Source organism: Trachinotus anak, unplaced genomic scaffold (genome assembly GCF_046630095.1).
Source record: "Trachinotus anak isolate AG129_WGS33_773 ecotype Australia unplaced genomic scaffold, CSIRO_AGI_Tana_v1 ptg000003l, whole genome shotgun sequence".
In the NCBI taxonomy this organism is placed as follows: domain Eukaryota; kingdom Metazoa; phylum Chordata; class Actinopteri; order Carangiformes; family Carangidae; genus Trachinotus; species Trachinotus anak.
In genome coordinates this window covers 3897443-3921391 of record NW_027273854.1, presented here as the reverse complement: position 1 = coordinate 3921391, position 23949 = coordinate 3897443, and the positions used below count along the sequence as shown (strand labels likewise).

At 38.8% G+C, this 23949-nt stretch overlaps 2 protein-coding genes across 3 annotated transcripts; both read right to left on the bottom strand.

Annotated features, from left to right (window-relative positions):
* Positions 1-313: 313 nt before the first annotated feature.
* LOC139612000 (tripartite motif-containing protein 16-like protein) lies at positions 314-8661 on the bottom strand. Its single transcript, XM_071467125.1, has 5 exons — positions 8538-8661; positions 3570-3596; positions 3385-3447; positions 1909-2048; positions 314-1119 (listed from the first exon to the last, which is right to left on the bottom strand). Exons 1-5 carry the CDS (start codon positions 8557-8559, stop codon positions 715-717), a joined length of 657 nt encoding a protein of 218 aa, XP_071323226.1. The 5' UTR covers positions 8560-8661; the 3' UTR covers positions 314-714.
* Positions 8662-15311: 6650 nt separating this feature from the next.
* emc10 (ER membrane protein complex subunit 10) lies at positions 15312-22744 on the bottom strand. Of its 2 annotated transcripts, XM_071467110.1 has the most exons (8): positions 22565-22744; positions 22359-22425; positions 20519-20631; positions 20160-20273; positions 19021-19205; positions 18593-18686; positions 16408-16505; positions 15312-15918 (listed from the first exon to the last, which is right to left on the bottom strand). In XM_071467110.1, the coding sequence occupies exons 1-7, from the start codon at positions 22727-22729 to the stop codon at positions 16419-16421; spliced, it is 825 nt and encodes a 274-aa protein (XP_071323211.1). In that variant the 5' UTR covers positions 22730-22744; the 3' UTR covers positions 15312-15918; positions 16408-16418. The 2 variants fall into 2 exon arrangements, with proteins under 2 accessions (XP_071323211.1, XP_071323204.1); XM_071467103.1 differs by lacking the exon at positions 16408-16505.
* Positions 22745-23949: the final 1205 nt, after the last annotated feature.

Genomic DNA, 23949 nt, shown 5'->3' with positions numbered 1-23949 from the left:
AAAATAATGAGAACTTCATAGAGATGTAGTGAAGTCAAAAGTACAATAAAGTAAATGTCAGAACTTAAAAAAAATATGAAATAAATATCTATAAATTAAATATAATCAGATAAAAAAATAATACTAGGGTAAAGAGCAGATACTCAAAAACTATACTTAAGTACGGTACTCCAGTAAATGTACTTTGTTAGTCTCCACCCTAATTATGTGTGAGGCTGCAGTATTATTGAAATCCACTAGAGGACCTCAACGCTCCACTGTGCAAGAGAAGAACATGAGCTAATGTGCAGGGTCATAGAGAAATAAAACAGTGTCAGTGTTATTACACAATAGTTCAATTTATTGGCTACATCCAGCACATAAAAAATATATCGGCTCTAAAGTTAAACAAGCACTCAGGGACATGCAAAGCTCTGTGTGTAATAAAAACATACACAGCTTTGCCTGTTTTCTACATCGAATAAAATACATAAATAAACACACAGTAGTTAATAAAATAATGAGGCATCTTTGGATATAATATGAAATAAGGGAACTTTCTTCATGCACCAGAGAAAGCAAGCACAATCTACAGTGATCTCATGACGCGCTTCGGTTCAGTTCTACAACTCTGACATTTGTTCCCCAAACATCACAAGCTTTCCACCTTAAATTTACACTACCTGACCCCCCCCCCACCCCCCCCCACCCCGCAGGTTAAACCCTTTTAATTTGTCAATGATCCTTTTTCCGAAGAAGGCAGTATGAATTGGTGCCAAGCCAGAACCCAGGGAAAACCTTCTCCTGGATGTTGGCTTTGAACTTATGGATCAGCCGCACCTCCTTCTCGCCCTCTCCCTCCACCAAGAGGAACTTGATGATGCCGGCGGGCTGGTCGACGTAGATGCCCATGGTGGAGGATGGGGGGAGCTGGACGTCCACGTTCTCGCTATTGTGCCAGACCTGGTAGCAGGAGCCAGACCAGCCGGCGCCCCAGGAGGTGTTGTTCTCCCCGAGGCCGCAGGGCCCGTCCTGGCCCTTCCGGGGTGAGCTCTCGCAGACCAACCCAATCACCACCCAGCCGTCGTAGTCCACCTCCCAGTACCCTCTATAGCCCTGCAGACCCTCCTTACACAGCACCTGAGGCAGAGAGGTAGGGAGGTGAGCTACAGTCCAACATTACACAAGACCAGTCTCAGAAATAGAGCTGAAATCATTAGTTGACTGACAAAATTAATATCAAATAGCTATTTTGATCATTTTTTGGTCATGCTTTTCTTGTTATATGTGATAGTAAACAGAATATCTTTGGTTTTTAGACAAAACAAGATTTTAACCGTAGATTCTCACAAATTATAATTGAGATTTTTCATATAGATCATAGAACAAAAGATGAATCGATGAAATATTTAACACATTTATTTGATAATACAAATAATCCTACCAGCTTCTCAGGATGTGTGCAGATAAAGTATTATACACCTAGTATTTACCTTACACTGTCATTTGCACTTTTTCAACATGAAATAACTGCACTAACATATAATGCAGTTTATGAAGGAGTGAAAATGTATCTGAAATAACAGCAGGAAACAACCCCGAATTCCCCAAAGTATTAATAAGGAGACCAGTGGTGGAAAATAACCATTTTTCAGTCCTACTTTATACGTCTAATGCACCGAGTTTCAGAAGGAAATATTGTGCTAACAGCTGTTGTTAGGCTGCTAGTTTCTTTTCAGAACAAGATTTTACATTAAAAACATCTTTCTATAGAAAACATTTTAACAACAGATTAAACCAGTGATTCTTGACTTTTATGTGACCGCTTACAAAAAAGGAAAGTCTTTCTTGGGGATCCTGGTCTTCACAATTATTGAGACCAATGACAACAACGCTGCAGGTGTGAATACCCCCTAAACTCAGGCCTACCTGTGGGGAGTGTTCATATCTCTCAGGCCTGTTAGGATATGGGCAGACTGCATCAGATGTCCGAGCCACTTTAGACCCACCCTCTGAAATCCACAAGAGTTTCTGTGCAGTTTTATCATCCAGAGAGAAGTTGAACCAGTCTGGGAGAGTGGAGAGAGATAAACGCAGACAGAGAGAGGAAAACTAAAGGTGAAGAGGCAGAAACTGGTCACATGACATTAGGACACAAAGTGGCAGAGAAGTCAAGAATAGAAAAGACAAAGGGAATAAAAAAATATTCATTGTCTCTTTACAAGATGGTTTTAGTCATGACTAAGTCCCTGTGGTTAACAGGGAAAGCTATAACTGAGTTCATCTGAATATGTATTTGAGAATTGAAAAAGGGTCCAGTCTTGGTTGATGAAAGAAGTTGAGACAAGTGAATCTAAATTTGAAATGCCATGTTCAAATTTCAGAATATATTTCCTACTGGTACAGATATCTGCACTTACTTGCTCATGTGCAAAGTTAAAAAATTCAAGTGACAGCATTTTTGTTTTTGAGTGATTTTGGCTTTGGATATAAGCAGTCACCACTCCAATAATGTAAAAAAAATAATCAGTGCAGACTGTGGTTTACTGTGGTTTTTATTCTGGTTTCTTGTACTTATTCCCAAATAAATACAACAATCTTTCTTAAAAACCTCTTTTAAACCTAAAATTCATAAACTCTTGCTTGGTGGAAATTGATTTTTTCACTCAAATAAATTTCTCATATGTCATCTGATTATCATTGACTTGTTTACTAGTTAGTCTTACGGGTTATTAATTGATATAATTAACAATATATTTATATTTACAAAATTAAGGTTTATTAAATTTGTATGTATCAAATTTTTTCCCGAATCCCACACTGTACCCCCCCGGAGTATAGTTTGGGTTCTGTTATTTTTTTCTCTCCTCTCCTCTCCACTTGTCCCCCCCCCCCCCTTTTGCAGCGCAGTCATCCTGTTATGTCTGTCTTACTATATGTTGTATGCCCTATGTGTAGACGGGGTGATTGTTGTAATTTCGCTGTAATTGTACTTGTACTGTTACAGTGACAATAAAGCTCATCATCATCATCATCATCATCATCATCATCATCAAATAACAAAATGATACAATGTCTATTAAAGTAAGTTAAAAGTAAAAATAATTTATTGATAAATTTTGTCTCAATTTGTATTTTATTGATTTATGAATCTTTTTGTTAATTGTGGCCTAAAACCTGAATGTAAATATTCACTCTCTCCATTGTTTTAATATATTTATGTTTATTTTGACTTAATAATTTATGATATTTAGGTTGGCACACTGAAGACTCCCCACATTAGTCAAATAGTTTGAATTAATATTGTTTGGCATTAATTGGCAAAAGATAAGGGCAAAGCTGTTTTACATTAAACATTAAAACATTAAAAATGTGGCTCCCAGGCAATATAAAAAAAATCCTTACATTTCATGAAGTCAGCCCTGGTGGTTGGCTCAGGGATGTTTGGCTCATATGGCGGCAGCTTTTCTGAGGTGACAAACAGAGATAACAAGAGGATTAGAGGGGGATGCTCATGTCATTTGAATGAATTGAATGAATTGATCTCATTTACAAAGACAACAACATCAATACTTCATGTTGTTCTTTACCTTCTGCTGCAGCGCTGTTTTTCCTTCCTGGAAAAGAGAGAGCCAGTGTGTTATTTTGCCAACTTCTACCACAGCTTGTGTGTGTGACAAATAGATACTGTACAAAGAAAATGTTTTATAGCCTCCCCCCAAAGATCCCTCTTGCAATGTCTTGTATAAAACAAAATGCACAGCACTATTCAGGATGGCACTGACAACTAAACTGCAGCCAGCTACTTTGAAGCCTCTCATCTTTCTCTGTAGCCTCTCCCTTCATCAGTGCTTCTGTCAGGCTGCCATTCATCTAGAGTAAATCACCTGCGGCTGCTCTCAACATGCAGTCGATCACAGAGGGGAATGTGTGCAATGTTGGCTCAGCACTGATTCATGAAGTTTCCCCGAGCTGCTCAAGGTTTAGGTTTCAACACAAGGAATCTGGAGGCCCGCGCATACATTTGTTAAGGACACGCATCACGGCCACTGACAGCAGGAGTCTCAGTCTAATAATACACTTTCTGTATGATGCTGTTACTTCACACTGCTCAGGGCATGTTTGTCATGTTGTGGGCTGGCGTGTAATCTCTGTGCGTTTGTTCCTCCTCCAGTCTGTGAGTCACTCTGTGTCTCCTGACATTCGGAGAAAACTAGTACCGGCCGGTGTGGTCATCATCCGTCACCACCTCTGCGTGGGTCACCCAGTCCACGCTCATGTTACTGTCTCTCAGGTTTCACACAGACAACTAGCCCCTCATCACTCTTACTCACCTATCAGACAGTTGCATCACCACATTAGCTTGATTTGTGTGTGCTTTGCTATCGCCAAAATTAGACAGAACAGCCTCATTTTTCCTCTGGTTCCATATAAGGCGGCTTCTAACTGCGGTTTCCTTATGGCTCATGGCTGTGAAGTAAATGCATTAGTGAGCTCGGGAACAGGATTTCTCTACGTTTGCTTCTTTTTAATCTTACCCACCAGGTATTCCCATACTTTTCCAATTCAGTCTTAAAAATAGCATTTTCCCCGTGACTGCATGAGAGTACCACACATATTCTGTATCAGCTTGTTCCAACACTCGATACAGACAAATATAGAATTAAAATTAAATTGAATTAATTGAACTATTTAAACCCACGATGCCATGATTATGATTATGACTACACCTCTTCATCAAATGGAAAGATATAAATTTCTCTGTTGTTCAGTTGCCATACTTTGGGAACTTTACTCCTTACAATTTAAAATAAAATAAGAAGAAATAACGGTAACGGTTCTTGGCCATTTGCTGGAAACCGGCAGCTTCAGAAGCTTGGCTTAGGGCAGTTTTAACTGCTTTATTCCTTTTCATGCTTCATCTTAAACCAGTACATTGTTGCTTCTAGGTATCTACTGTTTTAGCAGAATAGAAGCAGTTTACATCAGAATGAAATATAATTAGACACGGCTTTTCATTCTCTCTGTAGCATTGAGTTTTGCATGTACTGATGAACTTTTGCACAATAAAAAAGAAATTTTAAATGTTCAGATTTTTTTAAACAATAATTTTAACAATAATTTCATTTTATCTCAGCTAACATTTACATTACTCTGAAAAGCCATATTATTATTATTATTATTATTATTATTATCATATGGTAATAGTTGCATCAAAGCAGCGACATGTTGCAAGAATCTGATATCTCAAAGTCCTGAGTTTACATGATTTATCTGGTAATCAGGTTTTTTTTATAAAGAGTTAATATTGGTGTTGCTTTCCACCTCTGGAGACAGATGTTGGTGAGTAAAAGGAATAAAGTTTGATGTTGAACTCACGTTTCTTCTAGATTGATAAGCAAACAGCTGCTAATGCTAACGTTAGTTACGTAGCAATAGAAAAACTTACAAATAATTGCTTTAAGTACAGCACTTAAGTAAATGTACTAATTTACATTTCACCACTGGAAGTAGGTTATTTTAACTTCTAGTATTTTTAGCTTTTATTGTGCTTCATTACACACAACACCTTGTTTTTCTCATGCTATTAAGCTTTATGTGGCTGTAATCAGATTATTAATATTCACATAATTACAATAAATGAATGCCCTTTTTTTAAGGTGACTGTTGGCGTGTTGATGCTGGTCCCTGCAGTGCTGGCAGCCATGTGCCTGAAGAGGAGAGTCAGCTCTTTCAGGTGAGGTGGTGGTGTAACATCTGCAAACATCAGATGGGACAGAGGGGACGGCATTGCTTTCTCTGAATCCTGCTGGCCTGCAGTTCTTCTAATGGTGGCTAATGAGTTGAGAAGGGTGGTGGGGCTTCCAGAGGGTGAGTGGGCCAAAGGCAACAATCCACTGCTCCCTCTTCAAAGCCTAAATACACAGTGTTACTGTTTTAGAGGAGACTGTTATGTAGAAGACAATTACTTCACCAAAGCCACTAAGACCAGAAAATCTGATAATTGCCTGGGCATGCAGAAATATTAATTGGAACCTACTGAGGCTTAGGATCCAGTAACAGACCAGATTTGAGTTTGGATTTTGTCCACATGTCCTTAGTTTCTGCAGCAGTGAGTACATGTGTATAATGCAGAACAGCAGATGGACAGAGGAGGAGAGGTTTGGCAGGATGCAGAGGGGACAGAGTGAAGGTCAGGTGCAGTCGTCGTTAGAAATTGGTGAAGCAGAGAGACGCTGGTGACAGATCACTTCATCTGTCTTTCCTCCCCTCCTTCCCTGATTAAAGGAACACAGCAGGTGAGATGAGGAGCACGATGAAAGAGAAGCCTTGTGCAGGCTTCATCAAGACATTAAGAGGAATTACTGAGGAGGGATTAGAGGACAGGTGTCTGGAGAAATGATACGGCATAAATAAATTCATCTTCAAGTTTATGAGATGTTACAACACCTCTGTAACCTTGAAGTGAGATATCAGGCTGGGGCCCGGAGACTGGCCTGCTCTCCAGCTGCTCCCCTGCAGATGCCTGTCCACGCTCAGGGAGATCAACAGGAAAGCCCCAGAGAGATAAACAGGTACTCAAAAAGACTGATGACTTGACATCACTGCAATAGAGACATGTAGGAGAAGGAGAGGGATGCGATATTGAGGTGTGAGCAATAAAAATATTTAAGGGCAGAGGGACCATAAAAAAAAAGACACCTCATGAATCAAGTGGGAATAATGGATGAAGACCTGGATGAAGCTGAGGAGAGAAACTGACAAGTAGCCGAGCTGGATTTGAGTGTAACTTCAAAAGGATGAAAGATCTTCAGCTGTGTTGGATTTTGGTGACAAGCTACAAAGCACATTTCATCCTTCTGAGCATGTGTTTAAAGGAGGGAAGAGCTCACAGAGGTCCCGCCAAAAGGTCAGAGCTGGATCTTCATGATGACACGTGAAGGCTGTTTGACTTTTTCCCTCCCCGGATTCCCCTCTCAGTGGGACAGAGCTACATTATCTGTGCAGATCAGGTTGAAAACATCCCACTGAGGCAGCAAGATCAGAGGGTAGCGAGATGTGGAGGAGGCAGAGAGAGATGAGCGGAGGTGGCGCGGGCCCAGACTCATCCCTCTGGTTCCTGTCAGGTGTCAAGACTCCCTGGCTGGAAGCCGTACGCACGTCTGAGAGACGGGAGACAGGAAGGAAATAAAACACATGGGGAGGCAGATGGATGAAGGAAGGATTCTGGGAAGGGTTAACACAAGAAATAAAAGGACTGCTCCTACAAAGAGCTGCCACATTAAATACACCAATCAGCCATTTGTATTACATTTTAGGCAACCAACATAATCACACTCGCTTATTATCAATTATCTTTCAGCTACTGTGACAAAGTAAAGTTTTGATGGTGCTAATTACTTCAGGAGAAGTCAGGGTGCAGAGGCCGGGAGGTGCTGTATGTTACATAATGACAGAATCAAACAGCCATAAATAAAACCGAGATGGGCTTTTACATTTTGGGACTTGAATTACTGTGCAGCATTTCACACTTCATTACTGTGGCTGCCAGAGGAGGGATTAGGAGGGGCGGGGAGAGGGCAAAGGGAGTGGGTTGTCTGAGTTATTGAATCTATTATTGAATGGGAAACACTGAGAGTTGATTAGAAATATCCAAAAAGAGGCAGGAGGGGGCACAATAGATTTCCATTTGGAGGAATTTCTGAGAGGAAGAGAATGAAGCAATGACAGCACGCAGGGACAGGTGCGTCGTGGGCAGAGGAACCAGAAAGACAGGCAGAAATGTGAGCTCTGAAACTGCAGACGAGGCCCAGACGTCGAAGGGACTTCAGGAAGAGGCGGCACAAGTGCAGAAGAAACAGTAACCGCCACCAGGCAGAGGCTCCTTCATGCACTTTGTTGACATGATTAATGGGCCAGAGAAAAGCGGCAGATTCCAAGGTGAGGAAGGCTGTTTGGCTCTGCGCTAACTCACAGGGATGGTCGGCATGTGGTCACTTAACAGCATTGAGTAAACAGCATATTAAACACACAATAAAACACTGTGACAGGCAACAAATCAAGTCCTATGTGCTCGAGAAGTATGGTACATCTCTATGTTCTGTTAGTATGTCATTACTGAAGCAATCTATATATGAAGTGTGGACGTTTGTAGTAATAATAGAAAGTAAATTAACAAAAAATAACAATAATGATTTTAAATATAAAAATTTCAGTGATGAAGCAAAGGAAAGATGTTAAAAAAACTGCAAGGAAAGACTGAAATTAGAAGCTTAACATAGTTTAGATTCTGCGTAGCTTTGAGAAATCAAATGTGAAAAATATTTATTTATTTTACTTGGAGCTAACTGCAAAGTTACCCTTGTATTATAAACACCACTGATCTGATTTTAACATCTGTGTTTCGTTATAAACTGAAGTAAAACTTAACTGCACTTCATCTAATGCTGATTATCATAATTTCAGTGATAAACAGAGGAAGCTTCTGGCTCATTTTCCCCACGGTGTAATGTTCCTCGCAGGTCCCCAGGGAGACTCAGGTGAGGATGGTTTCTTACCTGCTTTCTTGGGCACCGGCATGATTCCCTTGGTGCTGTTTAGCAAAAAACGGGGAGATTCTTGTGACAGTAATGCCTCTGTGTCCCTGGAGGGTCTCTCTTATTGACTTCCAGATGAGTGGGGAGGGGGTGAAACGAGCGGGGAGGAGGGAATGTGCATAAGTTTTGGTTGGATGTAAGGGTCACCCAAAGGGATCATCCTGTCACATGAAACTCTTGATCCTCTCTAGGGATCAGATGGATGTAGACAAGCAAACACCCAGCATATCCCAAGTATGCATGCTCATTTACACACACATGGACTAAGCATGTGCGCGAGGTACACGTCCTAGATCTGACAGATATGATATAAAAAAATACAAGTTTTTATTATAAATGGGAAGAAAATTCTGCAGCCATGTTTTTGGGGTTAAAATGTGACTCCAACAACATTTTGGTGTTTGACAAACAGAAATTTATATGATGGGTGTTTAGTTGTCTTGGCAACGTGACGAACTCTGACCCAACAATGCAGGGCAGCTGATTTTAAAACTTTAACTGCCCCTGACACAAGCGATAGGTGATTGTTTCTGCACAGAGAGCGAGGGACGTCAGTATTTAAGATGGAAGCCAGCTCCTCACTAGGAGGCCGTCATCAGTTTCCCATCAATCAGCGGCTGCTGTGGCGGCACCCTGGCAGAGAACTCAGGGCAAAGTGCACTGAACTGCTTGTGCAGCCAAAACTTGAAAATAACAGGTTGTAACTTGTGTGTGCGCAAATGTTGCTGATGTTTCCTTTCAGTCATCTCGTCTCAAATAACTGCTTTTAACTGAGAATAGATGTCTAAGTTAGTCTGTCTTGTATTTTGGCCTTTAACTCCCAAATTTTAAAGGAGCTATTTGTAAGTTTTGCTATCACTACATAGCCAACGTTAGCATTAACAGCTGTTTACCCATCAGTATGGAAGAAATGTGAGTTCAGCAGCAAACTTCAGTCCTTCACTCATCAACAGACCTGTCTGCAGAGGGGAAAGCAGCCCTTTTCTTTTGCTTCTGTTTCTATCACTTCTTTTCTTCTGCATTGGTTAGCATGCTAACCAGCTAGCCGCAGCCCAGTGTCCTGTAATGTTCAGTCTGTCGAGAGAACATAGCGCTGCTCAGAGGACGTACGCTGACTTGTGAGTACACAGCTGGTAATGGTCACGCAGGATATATAGCAATAAAACTTACAAATAGTTCCTTTAAACTCACAATTAAAAACATTTCAGATGAACCACTCTTAAATTTATATCTTGATAGAAAGCAATGAACTATTTCAGTAGTTGAATTTATTTTTTACATTGTTGTTGATGGTTTACTCTTCTTAATTTGCAGAGATAAAAGATTTTGCATCTGCAGTTTTCCATGTTTTCCTTTAAAGCACTTCACAATCTTTTGTTATTATGACTGCAAAATAAATAAAGGTTCTTCTACTTCAACTTCCTGCTTCACAGTACAGCTGGCGTAAAACGTATTGTGCTAAAAAGATTTTAGAAGAAGGTTTTTGCATAAGATATGGATCCTGTGCAGACCTAATATGATCTATGACTCTTGTCTGGTCTATATCGACCGAGATCCTGTGTGCACAAGATAAAAACATATGTTTTGGGAGCTCCATAACTTTTATTCAGTCAAACAATTAGTTGCTCTGGGATCTTACCATCGAATATGAAGCAAGTAACAGTGTAGTGGAGCTGCATAAGATGGAAATGCTCAAATACAACTTGGTCAAAATTATACACTGCTAATGCTAATTTCTTTAGTTATCAGCAACCGCAGACTGATGAATGTGAAAAGCAATGAAATGAAAAGTAATAAAGATTTAGATTATGTTTAAATCATGGGAATTAGTGGTTTCCTGCTTCAGGCTGTAGGGCATGTGTGAGCTGTCTCTGTGGAACCTCTGGGTCTGGAGGGTTTCCTCAATTAGCTGCGTCTTGATTGATACAACTTAATAGGAAATAACTAAGAGAACGTGCCTCACTGTCATTAGTAGAAGAATTTTAATGTAGTGTAACTACCCGCTTAGCGGCGGCTCCTATTATACCAGATATGCTCCGTACGAGGCATGAAAACAAATTTCAACACCTGCTGCTTACTGCTGTCAGTGAGTGGGCTTAAATAGTATTGTACCATGACCCCTGGGTGTGTTTAGGGGCAGTATTTCAGTGTACATTACCACCCAGCCTGGACATTAAATGCCCTATCATGTTACTTCATTACACATTGACATGATGGTGCTATGCCAACATGTATAGCATGATTGGGAGCAGGGGATCGAGGCTGTAATCTGTGAAGGCCTGCTGGGATGCTTTTCAGGGACTGTCAAGACTTTCCCTTGTAGTTTTCTCGGCTCTCCTCTGATTGACAAGGCAGCTGCTTCCTCCTTCTCACTTCCCTGTCTTCCTTTTTGTCCATGTGTATTTGTTTCTCAGTATGGACACTGTGGACTGTGTTTATCCCAGTGACTGAGCATCAATACAACAAAATCATAATATTATTACAATTAAAATCTTGGATTTAAAATCCAAGTATTATCTGTTAGATGTACTTAAAGTAAGTTTGACTCCTGATCGATATCATGAATTATATAAGAGATTATTAACATGGATGCATCAATATGGAAGCAGCTTTTTACTGCTGTAGTCTTTTTTTTGTTTTTTTGTTTTTTTGTTTTTTTGTTACTTTATATACGGTTTAGTAGTTTAGTCTAGTGGTTCCCAAGTTAGGGGTCCTCCAAAGGGTCACAAGATAAATCTGAGGGGTCATGAAATGATTAGTGGGAGAGAAAAAAGGAAAAAACAACGTTCTGCTGCAAAAATCTGTAGGAATTTTTTTGACTTTTCTCTAGTTTTCACATTTTTTGTGAATTAATGGATAATTTGACATCTTTGGGCCTGAAACAGTAACTCTGAATCAAATAATGTGAGAAATTTAGAAGGGAAATGTCAGCTAACGACAAACAGACATCTGAAACAGGACTAGGGGTCCAAACTAGATACTGCTTTATTATAAAGGTTCACTAACCAGAAATGTTTGGAACCATTGGTTTGATCTTTATTAAGTATTGTATTGTATTTTATAATCTTATTAAACATGTTTTAAATTATTAAACTGGATGTTACTAGTAAGTATAGCAGTACAAGAAAAAATACCCAAAATTGTACTTGAGTAAAGTACTTAGGTAAATATACTTTTTACTTTTCACCACTGGTTATTATTCTCCTAATGAAACCACAGCAGCTCTGAGAATCAGAACAAATGTTGTCTTCTGGACTATTTGGCAGGAGAGGTGCAGAGTTTAGATGCAGATCACAGCTGAGCATCTTTAATAAACCATCCATGGTTAAAGTGGCCAGATTTACAGCGTGGGAACAACAGGCCAAAATCAACTGGCCCCCCGCGGATTCAGTGCAACATAAACCTTGTAACTGCTCCTAAATCACAAGATGGCATAAAGGGGGGGGGGGGTTTGCCTAACACATGGCGTCATGCTGACACCGGTGGTCTCCAAGTGACAGACAGCCGTGAGATTTATGAGTAACCACTGCTATTCAAGCGGCAGCCTGTTTCATGTGAGCTCCTGTCCTCCCCTCACCCTGCCCCCCCCCCTCTTTCTATGATCATGTTTTCCTTACATAATATTACATTATTTACCTTTTATCATCTCATGCTGTCAAAGCCATGTGAACACTTATGTTCAGTCACTTAACTCTAATATGTTTGCATCAATAAATCATTTTTTATTTAAGATTTGACATGATTTACAGTTTCTACCGACCTTTACTTCCTTATAGATTATGTATGACTAGGTTGGACTTAGTGGAGAATTTTCTGAATTGACAGTGACAAAGCTACCAGATACTTTAACCACTGTCTGTTTCAATTATAGTGATTAAACCAAGGTTGCACAAACATCAACTATCCCTGTACAGTAAAAAGGATTTTACAACACACCTCTTCTGCAGCTTTATCAAAAAGAAGTCCCTTTTTTTAGCTCATTGTTTTAGGTGTTTGCTTGCATGTACAGAAAGCATAGAAAGCTTGATGCTCCCTTTGATTATCAGAAAAGGGAAAAAGGAAAAGGACCTTTAATGGTTTTTGTGGTGGTAGGTTTGGTGCAGAACAGTATTGGAGCGGTTGTGATTCACGTCATCCTGAATTATATTAACCACCTTTTTAATAAGATCCAGGCTGAAAAACAGTCAATTTATTCATTACAATATGAGTTTTTAATAAACTATTAAAACTGCAACATGCAGTGAGAGGCATAAAAAGGGCTTTTAATCCTGCTTGTAATTATCAGTAACTCAAATATTTTAATGAACCATTAGATTTGTTTTACATGGATGTAAGTTTGTTATGTTTGTGTTAATTTTAGCCTTTTCCTATTTGTTATGCACTTGTTGAAAGCGACATATGTTTAAGTGCAGACTCAATGTAACGGCGAGCACATGATTCCACCCCTAAGGATCACAACAATCACGTGGCTCAGTGTCAGTGTCCCTAAGCTTCCTGGTAGACGGACATACATCACAGTCCACGCTGATAGGCCTCCCATGATTCATTAGTGTTTAGGCTGAAAGTGAATTCACACACATATAACTGAGACTGTGGTTTTAAAGTGGAATAAGTAGCTGGATTGTTTGACACTTTAAAACATCTTTAATCACAGCTCATCATATCACTCTGATGGTATTACATAGATGATCACCGGCCTCTCTCTGGGTCGAGCCCATACCCCCACCTGACAGAAGCAGATCTCTCTACAAACTTTTGTCGTCCTGATCGCCTCATTAAAACTCTCCCCTTTCTCTCAGCTGTTCTTACCGCCTTATTCCTGATGTTATACAGCGAGATAGCAGGCGGAGGTGATTGAAAAGACGGCGTGTTTGTGTCATTCTCAGAAAGGCCTGGATGGTGATAGGTCCAGGGCAGAGGGCACTGAAGTGTTGAAGCTCAGCGCAGAGCCTCCTAAAATAAGAGGATATTCCTCACAGCTGGACACACGGACTAAAAACAGCCTGACTGACTGACTGACTGACACAAGGAAGAGGAGAGGCGATGTTGACACAGGGATTTCGGGACATTCTTTTTCCAAAGCCAGGTTGTTGTGAAGCTTTGATCTCCCGCCCCCGACTCGTGATTATAAATACACAGATAAGTGCAGGGTGATGGAGCAAAAACACAGATGTTCACATTAGGTGACCAAAAAAAGGCCAGAGTCAGACAGACTGGTTGTCACCCTTTAGTTTGGATTGGACTGGCTATTAAAGGTGCTGTATGTAAGTTTTGTTATCGCAACATTAGCGTTAACAGCTGTTTAGTTACCAGTCTAGAAGAAACGCCAGTGGTGGAAATGGACGCCGATGTTATCTCTTGTTTTGTTTCTATTTCTATCATTTCTTTTCTTCTACTGAAGTTAGCATGCTAACCAGCTAGCCCCACTGTAGCGTCCAGTCTGCTCTCAGGTCTGAATGAGAGGATGACGACATAGACTACAATGTTAAAAGGCTCTATACTCTTCCCTCCAAGTATGAAGAAAGTAATGCAGAAAACGATTTATTACTAAAATTGTGATGCATTTCTATTATTCCTTTTAAACTAATTCTTTTTTTTAGGCTGAAAAAACTAATTTTAAAAGAGAAGACCAATAATCCAATAATAATAATAATAATAAACCAATAATAATGTTTTATATTGCACGTTAAGCATAATATACCAACAACAGTTGCAACAGTCTCACTATATAAACATTTTCATGAAAAAATAATGAAGTATTTGGAGGAATACCATGCAATTATTTCATTACTGGACAGGGTTAGGGTTAGCAGCAGCTGCTCTAATCCCAGTGGGGTAAACTGCTGCACGGAGGCTTTCAGTTCAAATGTGACAAACTGACTCTGTGGTGGTTCTGTTGGACCCATTAGTAAAGGAAACCAGTCAGGAACCATTTGGACATCTGGGTTGTTCCTGGAATTAATTTTGAAAATGCAAGATCTACAATATTTGTCTTCTAAGTGTCACAGAATTCCTTGAGATATTATCTGTTACCTAATTTATTGTATGAATACAGCAAGATTACTGACCAGTGGTGAAACTAAGTACATTTACTCAAATACTGTGCTTAAAAACAATTCTGAGTATTTTTTTCTTCTGCTACTTTATACTTTATTCTAAAAATATTGTACTTTTACATTTATTTGATGATTTTGGTTATTAGTTACTTCATGGATTCAGATTAAGAATAAACCATAACAAACAAATAAAATATTATGTATTATTATAAGCCAAGATAAAACTTTATTGATCCCCTATGGGAAATTCATAAACTACCAAGATGCAACATTAATAGTTATAGTTATAATCCATTAATATAATGTACATTAACCTAAAACAGGACATTCTCTTAAAGCTATTTAACTTTTGGTAATTTATTGTATTCATACAGAAACTCCAACCATTTGCAATGTAAATAAATACATTACAACACATTTAATTTTTTCATTTATTTTAGTTTTTTTTCTTCCAAGAGAAGACTTTTGTACACCTTATGGAGTCCTGGATGACGTGTACAGGAGAAAGACGAGGTTTGAGTAATAAGCTATGTTATTATGTACGGTAGTTTCAAAAAGTATTCAGTTCTTCATTGTGTAGTACATTGATTTTGCCCATTAATCGGCACTTAGTGACCCATGATGACATAATGAAAACATGTTTTCAGAAACTTTTGCAAATTAAAAGTCCAATACTGAATACTTTCAAAAACCACTGTGACTTAATTTCATTTTAGACACATTATTTTACTCTAAGCATCGGATTAGAGTTAAGTGTAAAACTGTGATTAATCACTATTTAAGAAGATGTAAGCAGATCAATATCTCGTACATACTGATTCTTTTTCTCCTTCAGCAATCAGACATTTGTTCTTACTATATGTAAATACAGATCTACTTCCTGTTTTATGTGTATTTCATATTTCTGTACTGGTGTTACAACTAAATCTGAGCCTCAGAGCAAAACACAACGTGTAGCTCTAAAAACCTTCAGTATTCAAGTAATAAATACTTTATTTTCACATTAGTATTAAAAATGCAGTCATCTGCAGGGCACAATATCTCCTCTATACTGTACAGGTTTCAGTTGTGTGTGACAGACATTTTCTTAAATAGCATTATGTACAGCAATTAAAAACTGTTGTAGAGAATTATTGTTCGGTAAATCTTCACAAAAACAAAAACTGTTGTTGTCGTGCTGATCATCGGCCACCGCCGTTTGCTGCTCCACCCCCGGCTCCACCTCCTGATTGGTCCTGAGCGCCGGACATCATCAAGAAGAGGACGAGAGGAACGATGTACATCCACTGGAAAAGACAAGAAAAAAATTGAGGTAAATACAAAAATATCTTTCTTTTAAACATAACAAATTTAATTGTGATCACTGACGAGTCTTTTCAACAGTTCCTTCCCAGATTAGGTTCAATTTATTTTCTGAACAGAAGAGAAGAAGCGGTGAAGTGTAAAAGTGGGGGAGAGACTGTAGAATCAAGAGGAAATCTCAGGGTCAAACACCAAACACATGCTGAACATAATCGCACCAACAATTAAAACTCAAGATTTATTGACGGTTTATTATTACAGGCTTCCTCATACAAAATACTTTAATTCTGAAAATTTTAAATGTATTTGGCATTGAACCTGGAAAAAAATACACCAAAGAATAGCAAAGAAGGAAGGGGTGGGAAATGAGGGGATGGTTTTCAGTTAGTTACAATGCTTAGAAGTTATTTTACAAAACTTGACAGACACAGGAGGAAGGCGGACAGAAGTAGCCACAAGAAAGAAAACAGTACTTCAGTGGGAATCAGCTCTGCTCGCTGCCTCCCCCTGCTGGGGGCTGTGCCGAATTGCTGGCCATGAGGAAGATTGCACCTCCCAGAATCAAATACCACTGGAACACAGCACAGCACCAAGTCAACACACTGTCACTGGATGCAGCACAGAGTCAACACAGGTCACTGAACATGGCATGACACACACACAGCACAGTGCAAAACAAGACAGAGAGTTCACAAAAGAGCTCAGACGAGCCAGGCGGCAGGATGCGAGTCCAGGTTCTCTGTGGGAATGTTTCCAAACATGGAGAGATGGTTTTACTCCAACTGACAGGTCGAAATGTCAGGAGACAAACAAACTCTCTCTGCTGTTTGTTAAAGATGACTCAACTTTATGTTTCTAAAGTTTAAATCTAAACTTTGTGGGCAGAATAATCTTGGAGGACTAGTTCAGTTGAGGGCAACAGCCTCACACAGGGAAGAATGGCACCACGGAGCTGGGACTCAAACCAGGACTGATGTAGGGTGTTTTCATACTTGGCCTGTTTGGTTTGGTTGAAGCTAACTCTGGGTTTGGGCTTAGTGTGACAGCTGTCAGCTGAACTCTGGTGCAGATGTAACTGGCCCGAGACTCTCAGGTGGTCCCAGGTGGACTGGGACTGTGTGAGACTGGGGACGTGATTTTACCATAAACTGAAAACACTAAACTGCTATTAAATCAGTTTGAATGAACTGTTCACAAAGCATCCTCCTGATGTGTATAAACGATATTTATATGAGCACAATGGTAACCATGGGAACAGATACAGCATGCGCATCAAAACGTTGGTAAAAAGATTTTTGAGTGAAACACAGTGACCACATAGTAACTATCCTGCCTTAATGTTAATGTTGTATAATGACTGTCCTGGTTTGTCTCTTTATGACACACAGTCCAGTTACAGTTACAGCTAATAAGGCTCATAATCTGTTATTACTTTGTGAGATTACACCAGTAGAGATGTTCTGATACCATTTTTCTTCATGATCCTGACTCCACAACTTCAACTTGTGTGTCAGAGGGTAGGAAGTACTGATCCGATACCAGTGCATTAAAAAAAAACAAACTGAACAGCTGTATACTATTTACCCTATATGGATGTGACATGGTGCTGTCATTGTTGTATGGCAGGGCTCAGGTTAAACCCTTTGTAAAAACGAACAGACACATTAATGCCGTTTTCCTGGTGGGACTTTCCAGTGCAACATGCTGCTGAATTGCTGACACTTTCTAACAGCTAACTTTACACTATTTACAGGAAATCAATTCTTTGCCGATCTAAAACAGTAGCTGCCAGTGGCTGCACAGAGTAACTTCCTGTGTAAGCTACTGTTAAAGAGCAGTGAAGAAGAACTGATTTCTGGGAAAACTGTCATTTTCTCCAGGTGTCAAACTATGCAGTTTATTAATAAATTACATGGTACTGGATCAGTGCATAGGCTTGTGTACTTGCCGAATTTAAAGCAGCATCAGAGGGATTTACTATCATCAGTATTGGAACAACTCTAGACACCGGAGAAGATAAACAAACACATCAGGTTCACAAAAGTGATGCATAATCTGCTGTCAGGTTAAAATTCCCTGCAGTGCCACTGATGCAAGATGACTATAACTGTCCAATCAGTTAGTTACCAATCGGGCCACATGACTTCATGTTTACTCCTCTTGGTTTATTTGTGAGAAGTCAGTGTAAGCACAAACTGGACCTGAACTAAAAGGAAACAATGCATCAGTTTTTCTGAGCCAGTTGGACCAAACAGAGGGTTTGAAAGCAGGTTTAAACAGGAACGAGGGAAGCACATGGTAGAGTGAATCCACAACACCGAATCCAACAGGAAGAACAAACTAAAAATATGCAGCCATTTTGACTTTTTAGAAGAGATTCCTACTTTCCTGCCACAAACATTGGCAAATAAAACAGATGAAAAAACAAACTGCACCACAGTACTGATGTTCCCTCTATATTTTAACACATGCTGCATGTGTAGAAAAAGCTGTGGTGGGTCTGATGAAGCAAAAAATGATGAGAAAAACAGGCATTTTCATGTATTCATTAACTGTATGGGCCATTACTATTATCAGAGCCCAATTACTGAAGGAAGAGAATATATCTTTAGGCAGTGCCTACTGGTCTTATCAGCAGGTTTCAGTATGAGTACTTACATATTTAGCGAAGAAAGATTTCTGCTCTTGTGGATTCTTTGCTTTCTTCTCAGATTCCTGTTCCATTCGCTCAAGGAACAGAGCCGTCTCTGGTCTGGAAGAAAGTCAGCAATTAGTATTCAAACAACCCCCACAACAGAGAGTGTGTCTGAAAGGCAGAAAAGTGCAGAGAGACTTGTTCTACCTATTGGGAAATTATGTGAAGCTGCTAAGCCAAGGCAAATACAGTATAACTGAATCAAAGGCATCTGAAAAAGCTACAGTCAGATACACAAGAGGATTTCACTGATGCACAGACTGCTACAGATACAGATGGAAGCATAAGCAGAGTAGATTTATCAAAGTAGATGAGACAGAAAAGACAAAAACAACAGTGAGAAACAAGAGGGTGTGTAAAAAGATGAACAAACATATCATCTAGGACTGACCCAGGTGCATTCACAGGCGCCATGACACGGAGCGTGGTGTTGAAAACTTCAAGATCAACTTCATCCTCAACCTCAGTGCCCCTACAGGCCCCAGGAAACGTTACTATAGAGACACCGATGAGAGATCCAGAGACATCAGCGTGGAGAGTGATTGCATCACTGAGATGGGACTCCACCATGGCACACTGAAGATCAGAGTAGAATACGGGTTCATGTTAGAGTTACACCGGCATTACCCTGATAGTATCACCCACATTTATCACATGATGGATATGATGCCGTTTCATATATTACATTCACAGTGCACTCATTTTTAAAAGATCTTCTCTGCATCTTCTCTGCTTAGATATTCATCAATTCATACAAGTGTAGATAATTTTTATCTTAATCTTTGTTTTGTCATGCTGCTTTATACACAGTTTACAAGGGAAAACATTTTAGATAGTGTATCTATCTAAACGTTTCTAGCATAAAAATGTTATAATGGGGAATATGGGCCAAAATAGTGGCTGGCTGTAGGAACACTGAAAAAAATAGACATAACACAACTATTTTAAATGTCCCCTGTATAAAGAATTATTTTTTGTGTGTACACAACATGGCTTATGATAAAACATTTGTTACACAGTCACAAGTTCTCATTCAGTACCTGCAAATTTTAGAGCAGTTGGCAAAACAGCTTCTGTCTAGTCAACCAAGTAATTTGGTTTCTTTTTCATTTTGTCAATTTATTTAACAATGAGTGCAATTCATATTAAAATGCTTAGAGACATTTTGTTTAAAGTTAAAACAAAGAACAAAGTATAACAAAATACACTCAGAATGCAATTAAAACAGTGAGAGGTAAGTGCACTTGGAGCAATCAGTGGGGTTACAGGCTTTTCTCTGCACTGAAGAAGACACAACGGCTGAGGATCATTTGTTATCAGTTTAAAATCACCCAGAGAGACTTTCAAAAGAACTATCACTTCAGTTATTTGTCCCATTATTGGCACAAATATAACAGGAAGCTGACAGACTTCTAAAACCCCTCATGTCGTCGCTCTCTTGGTTCCCTAACACAGTCTTATTGAGCAATTTTAATTAAATGTTTTTTTTTCTTAAGATTATTTGCTGGCTAAGATGAGTGAAATACATACGGCTCTGACAAATGCTGTGAGGTAACCTTCCATCTGCATCTCTGTCTGTCTGTCTGCCTGCAGGAAAACACGAGGCACTCTGATTCTGTACAGACCGTCCACTGCAGCCACTTCCTGTGGAGTCATCCAAGTTCAAAACAAACATGTTAGATATGTAGGTTGTCGGGCATATTATTAATAACTTTTTTTCATATAGCCCATTAATTTTTTTGTATGACCTCTAACGTAACGAGCTCTTTGCTGCAGTCTTTTGGCCTGCTTAAAAACTTATTTAAAACATCTCTGCACAATAATCTATTTTGTACATGGCTACAGTACTTGTCACTCCATGTCCTTTCAACCTGATGATCATAGTTCACCTTGAGTTTGGTTCTGTCTTCCTCTGATAGTTGGTTCTGACTTAGTGAGACGCTGGGCTCCCTTCCAGGTTTCAACACCAGTGCTCCACGTCCTTGAAACTTTGCTACATCATCTGCAATATGGAGAACAACAAATAGTAAGAGGAGATACCATGAATAAAGGACTGGAGAGACAGCACCATAGTTACTAAGTTATTGTCATGTTGTTCAATGAAAAATCAGCAGCAGGACTGTTGATGGGTCATTGACATGACATGCATATTTTTGTGTCCGAGTGTATTACTTTCCTTTAAAATAATTTTAATTAATTCATGACATGCATCATTTTATTCTATAAAACTGCTGTAGTTTGACCATGTTTTCAGTACATTATAATAATGTATAAATTTTATATTTTGGCCTGTCAAACCACCAAAATGTCAGGTGGTGCAACCGTCCGAGTAATGAACAGCCTGAGAAAAGTATTAAATATGATATTTTAATAATAATAAATTCAAAATAAATACTGTGGCATGATTTCATGTTTGAGACCTTTCAAATAAACTAAATTCACAAATATTAATAGTTTTAAAGGTGTTAAGATAATTCAAAAACTTTTGTCCAGGAATTTGTGTATTGTCAAATGTCAGGGTGGTGCAACTGTATACGTGCATCTTTTATTCTGAAGTGAATAGTTACAACATCAAACAGGATATTCCATCAGCCAGAGGACCCCAGGTGATCTTTACTGATGAGTGAAAAGGTTTGTAGAGCTCTCTCAAATATTGATAAAAACAGCTACTTTCAACTCATAGTTGGGCTGGTGCACTTTTCATGTCAGGTGGTACGACCAAGGTAAAACTAGGAAAATGTTATTTTATTATAAGACTCTTCATTTTATTAGAAAACTATATGTATGAACTTGCTAGCAAAAGCTAAAGGTTAAACAGGTGTCTAAGTAGAAGCCAGTTTAATTTGAAATTAGCTGCAAAAGTCAGGTGACACAACTGAATCGTCAGGTGGTGCGACCAGGTAAAATATTTATTTAAACCAATAAATGATGAACAAATGGTTGAAAACTATGAGGTATATAGCTATTGTATTAAATAGATTCATTTGTATATCTATATACAAGTTTTTCTGTATTTAAATGTAAAATTGAATATTAAAAATATTAAATACCTGGCCACTGAAATGCAAGAATCTTAAATTATAGTTAACAAAAAACTCAACCACAAAGTAACAATGTGTTAGCCACTATAGACACACTCAGGTATACTTCCCAAAAATTTCACTTAGAATAAATAGAAGGAAAGTATATAAATTTGGTTGCGTCACCTGACATTTTTCAGGTGGTGAAGTTAAAAATACAGTCAAAAAATGAATTTAAAACTTAGAAATGTTGTAACACAAATAAGACTTAAGTAAGACAAATAAGACACATTATTCTAATATCAAAAATAATATCAAAAATATGCATAATATCCATTTTAAAATTACATTTTTAAAAGCTTTATTTGTCAATGACCCTGATAACGTTTACATATCAATTACTACAGCAAAAACAGGAAGTGACTCTCCGTTCAAACAATGTAAATATTGGAGCTAATGGGAAAAGATGACCCAAATGTTTCAGTGAGACAGTACGTGAAGCTGTAAAGCTGTCCACATTTGTTGAAACAGCTAATTAACTATGTATATACACACAAAAAATATGAAACTAACACATTTTGAATGGAGTTAGTTATGTAGCTTTCTCCATTCGGCTAAGGCGTTATCGCTGGTAGCACACGGCTGCTTAGCTAGCTCACCAATCATAGCTATAACACATTATACACCATAATAATAAAAACTTTCTCACCGACTTCGAATGAGTGTTCAAGAGGCACAGAGAAACCACTGAACTCAGCGTCCAAGGAATCACCAACCTGAGAATAAAAAGTAAAACCTACTGTTAGCCTTTAGCCGGTCGCGCAAAGCTAATGCTAATCACACAGCTAACAGGTGCAGTTTCCGCTAAACTGTAGTCAAATGTGTCGGGTTAAATTACTCATATTTTACACTTACCCTCCTGCCGTTATTACAACATACAAAATTTGTGCACACGAAGAACAAAACAGTAGAAACAACTACAGTTTTAATTGATAGTAGACGAGCCATTTTAACAGGAATAGCCAAGAAGAGGACGGTCGAGCTAACTACGACAACATTAGCCCTTCCGGTGATTTTCATAACAAAAGCCTTTAAAATGAATTTACTTTTTTCTTTTCTTTTTTCTTTTCTTTTCTTTTCTTTTCTTTTCTTTTCTTTTCTTTTCTTTTCTTTTCTTTTCTTTTCTTTTTTTTCATGAAATGTTCAACATATTAATTTACAGATTTTGTTGTTCTCATCTAACTAAAATTTATTTCTTAAATTTCCTTAGTTTTCCATTAAATTTTGACCCAGCAGATCAACAAAGAGTTTCATCATCATGTTTTCTTTAAGCTGAGAGATGGCTTCATCATTCAACCATCACACAGCTTAATTTACATCACTCTTTCATGGTTGAAATGATTGGCAGCTTTAAATGCAGGTGACAAGGGAAATGTTATCTACAGAAATACAGACACACATGCTAACACCCCCCCCCCCCCCCCCCCCCCACACACACACACACTGAGTGTTAATTGTTCAGCCTGAGCTATTTTGGGTATGTGCTGACCTACTTGTGTGCATGTTGTGTCTGCATACCTCTCAATATTATATCAACTTACTTTACTTTTCAGTTCTGTGTGTTTTTGAACATGCAATGTTGTCATCTAATGTGTCGATGCTGCTGCACAGGAACAGTATTTTAGTCTTTGAATTATGTATTTTTAGCATTTTGGTATTTACAGCAGTTTCTTTGTCTGCTGACAGAATGCAACTAATGAACCACCACCAGGTCTGGGTGTGTGCTGCTGTCTTTTAACATGTCAGCAGCAACTTTGTGTGCAGTTTTGTTTTCCTGGCAAATGAAAGCAGGTCTGATTTCTATATTTTGGGGGTGTCTAATTTTCAACTTAATGTTGCTCTATATTTTGGCTGCGGTAAAAAAGGTTATATCAGGACTGATGTTTTACCTAAAAGACAAGTTGCTGGCCTGAACCAATAATCTACTTGGCCTATTATGATATGTTTTTTTGTTTGTGGGCGGCTAAGTATTGCCTTATATTCAGAGCATCACCTACTGTAAGATATGCAAAGGATTAATAATTTACTATTTGTGTCTCCGCATCTGTCAGTTGGAAGCTATTGTGTCAAACAAACAGCTTCCCTCTCCCTGGCATTACAAAAAGGTGTCTGTGCCTTGAAGTCAGTGTAATGTACACTTGTGACTATTCATTACCACCTTGCCTCTGGATGCACTAACACGTCCAGGGCCAACAGAGGCTGCTAACAGACCAGAAAAGGCCCTCAACCTCCGTCTCACC

Bases quoted from the DNA above. Each gene is read 5' to 3' on its own strand.
- LOC139612000 (XM_071467125.1), bottom strand. From the start codon at position 8,559: ATGCCGGTGCCCAAGAAAGCAG. The intron at 2,049-3,384 runs GTAAGGATTTTT...CCACTCTCCCAG, and splicing joins CAGGGCTGACTTCATGAAAT to ACTGGTTCAACTTCTCTCTG. The intron at 1,120-1,908 runs GTAGGCCTGAGT...TCTCTGCCTCAG, and splicing joins GATATGAACACTCCCCACAG to GTGCTGTGTAAGGAGGGTCT.
- emc10 (XM_071467103.1), bottom strand. From the start codon at position 22,729: ATGAAAATCACCGGAAGGGCTAATGTTGTCGTAGTTAGCTCGACCGTC. The intron at 20,274-20,518 runs GTGAACTATGAT...ATGACTCCACAG, and splicing joins AAGACAGAACCAAACTCAAG to GAAGTGGCTGCAGTGGACGG. The intron at 18,687-19,020 runs GTCAGTCCTAGA...ACTTTCTTCCAG, and splicing joins GCGCCTGTGAATGCACCTGG to ACCAGAGACGGCTCTGTTCC.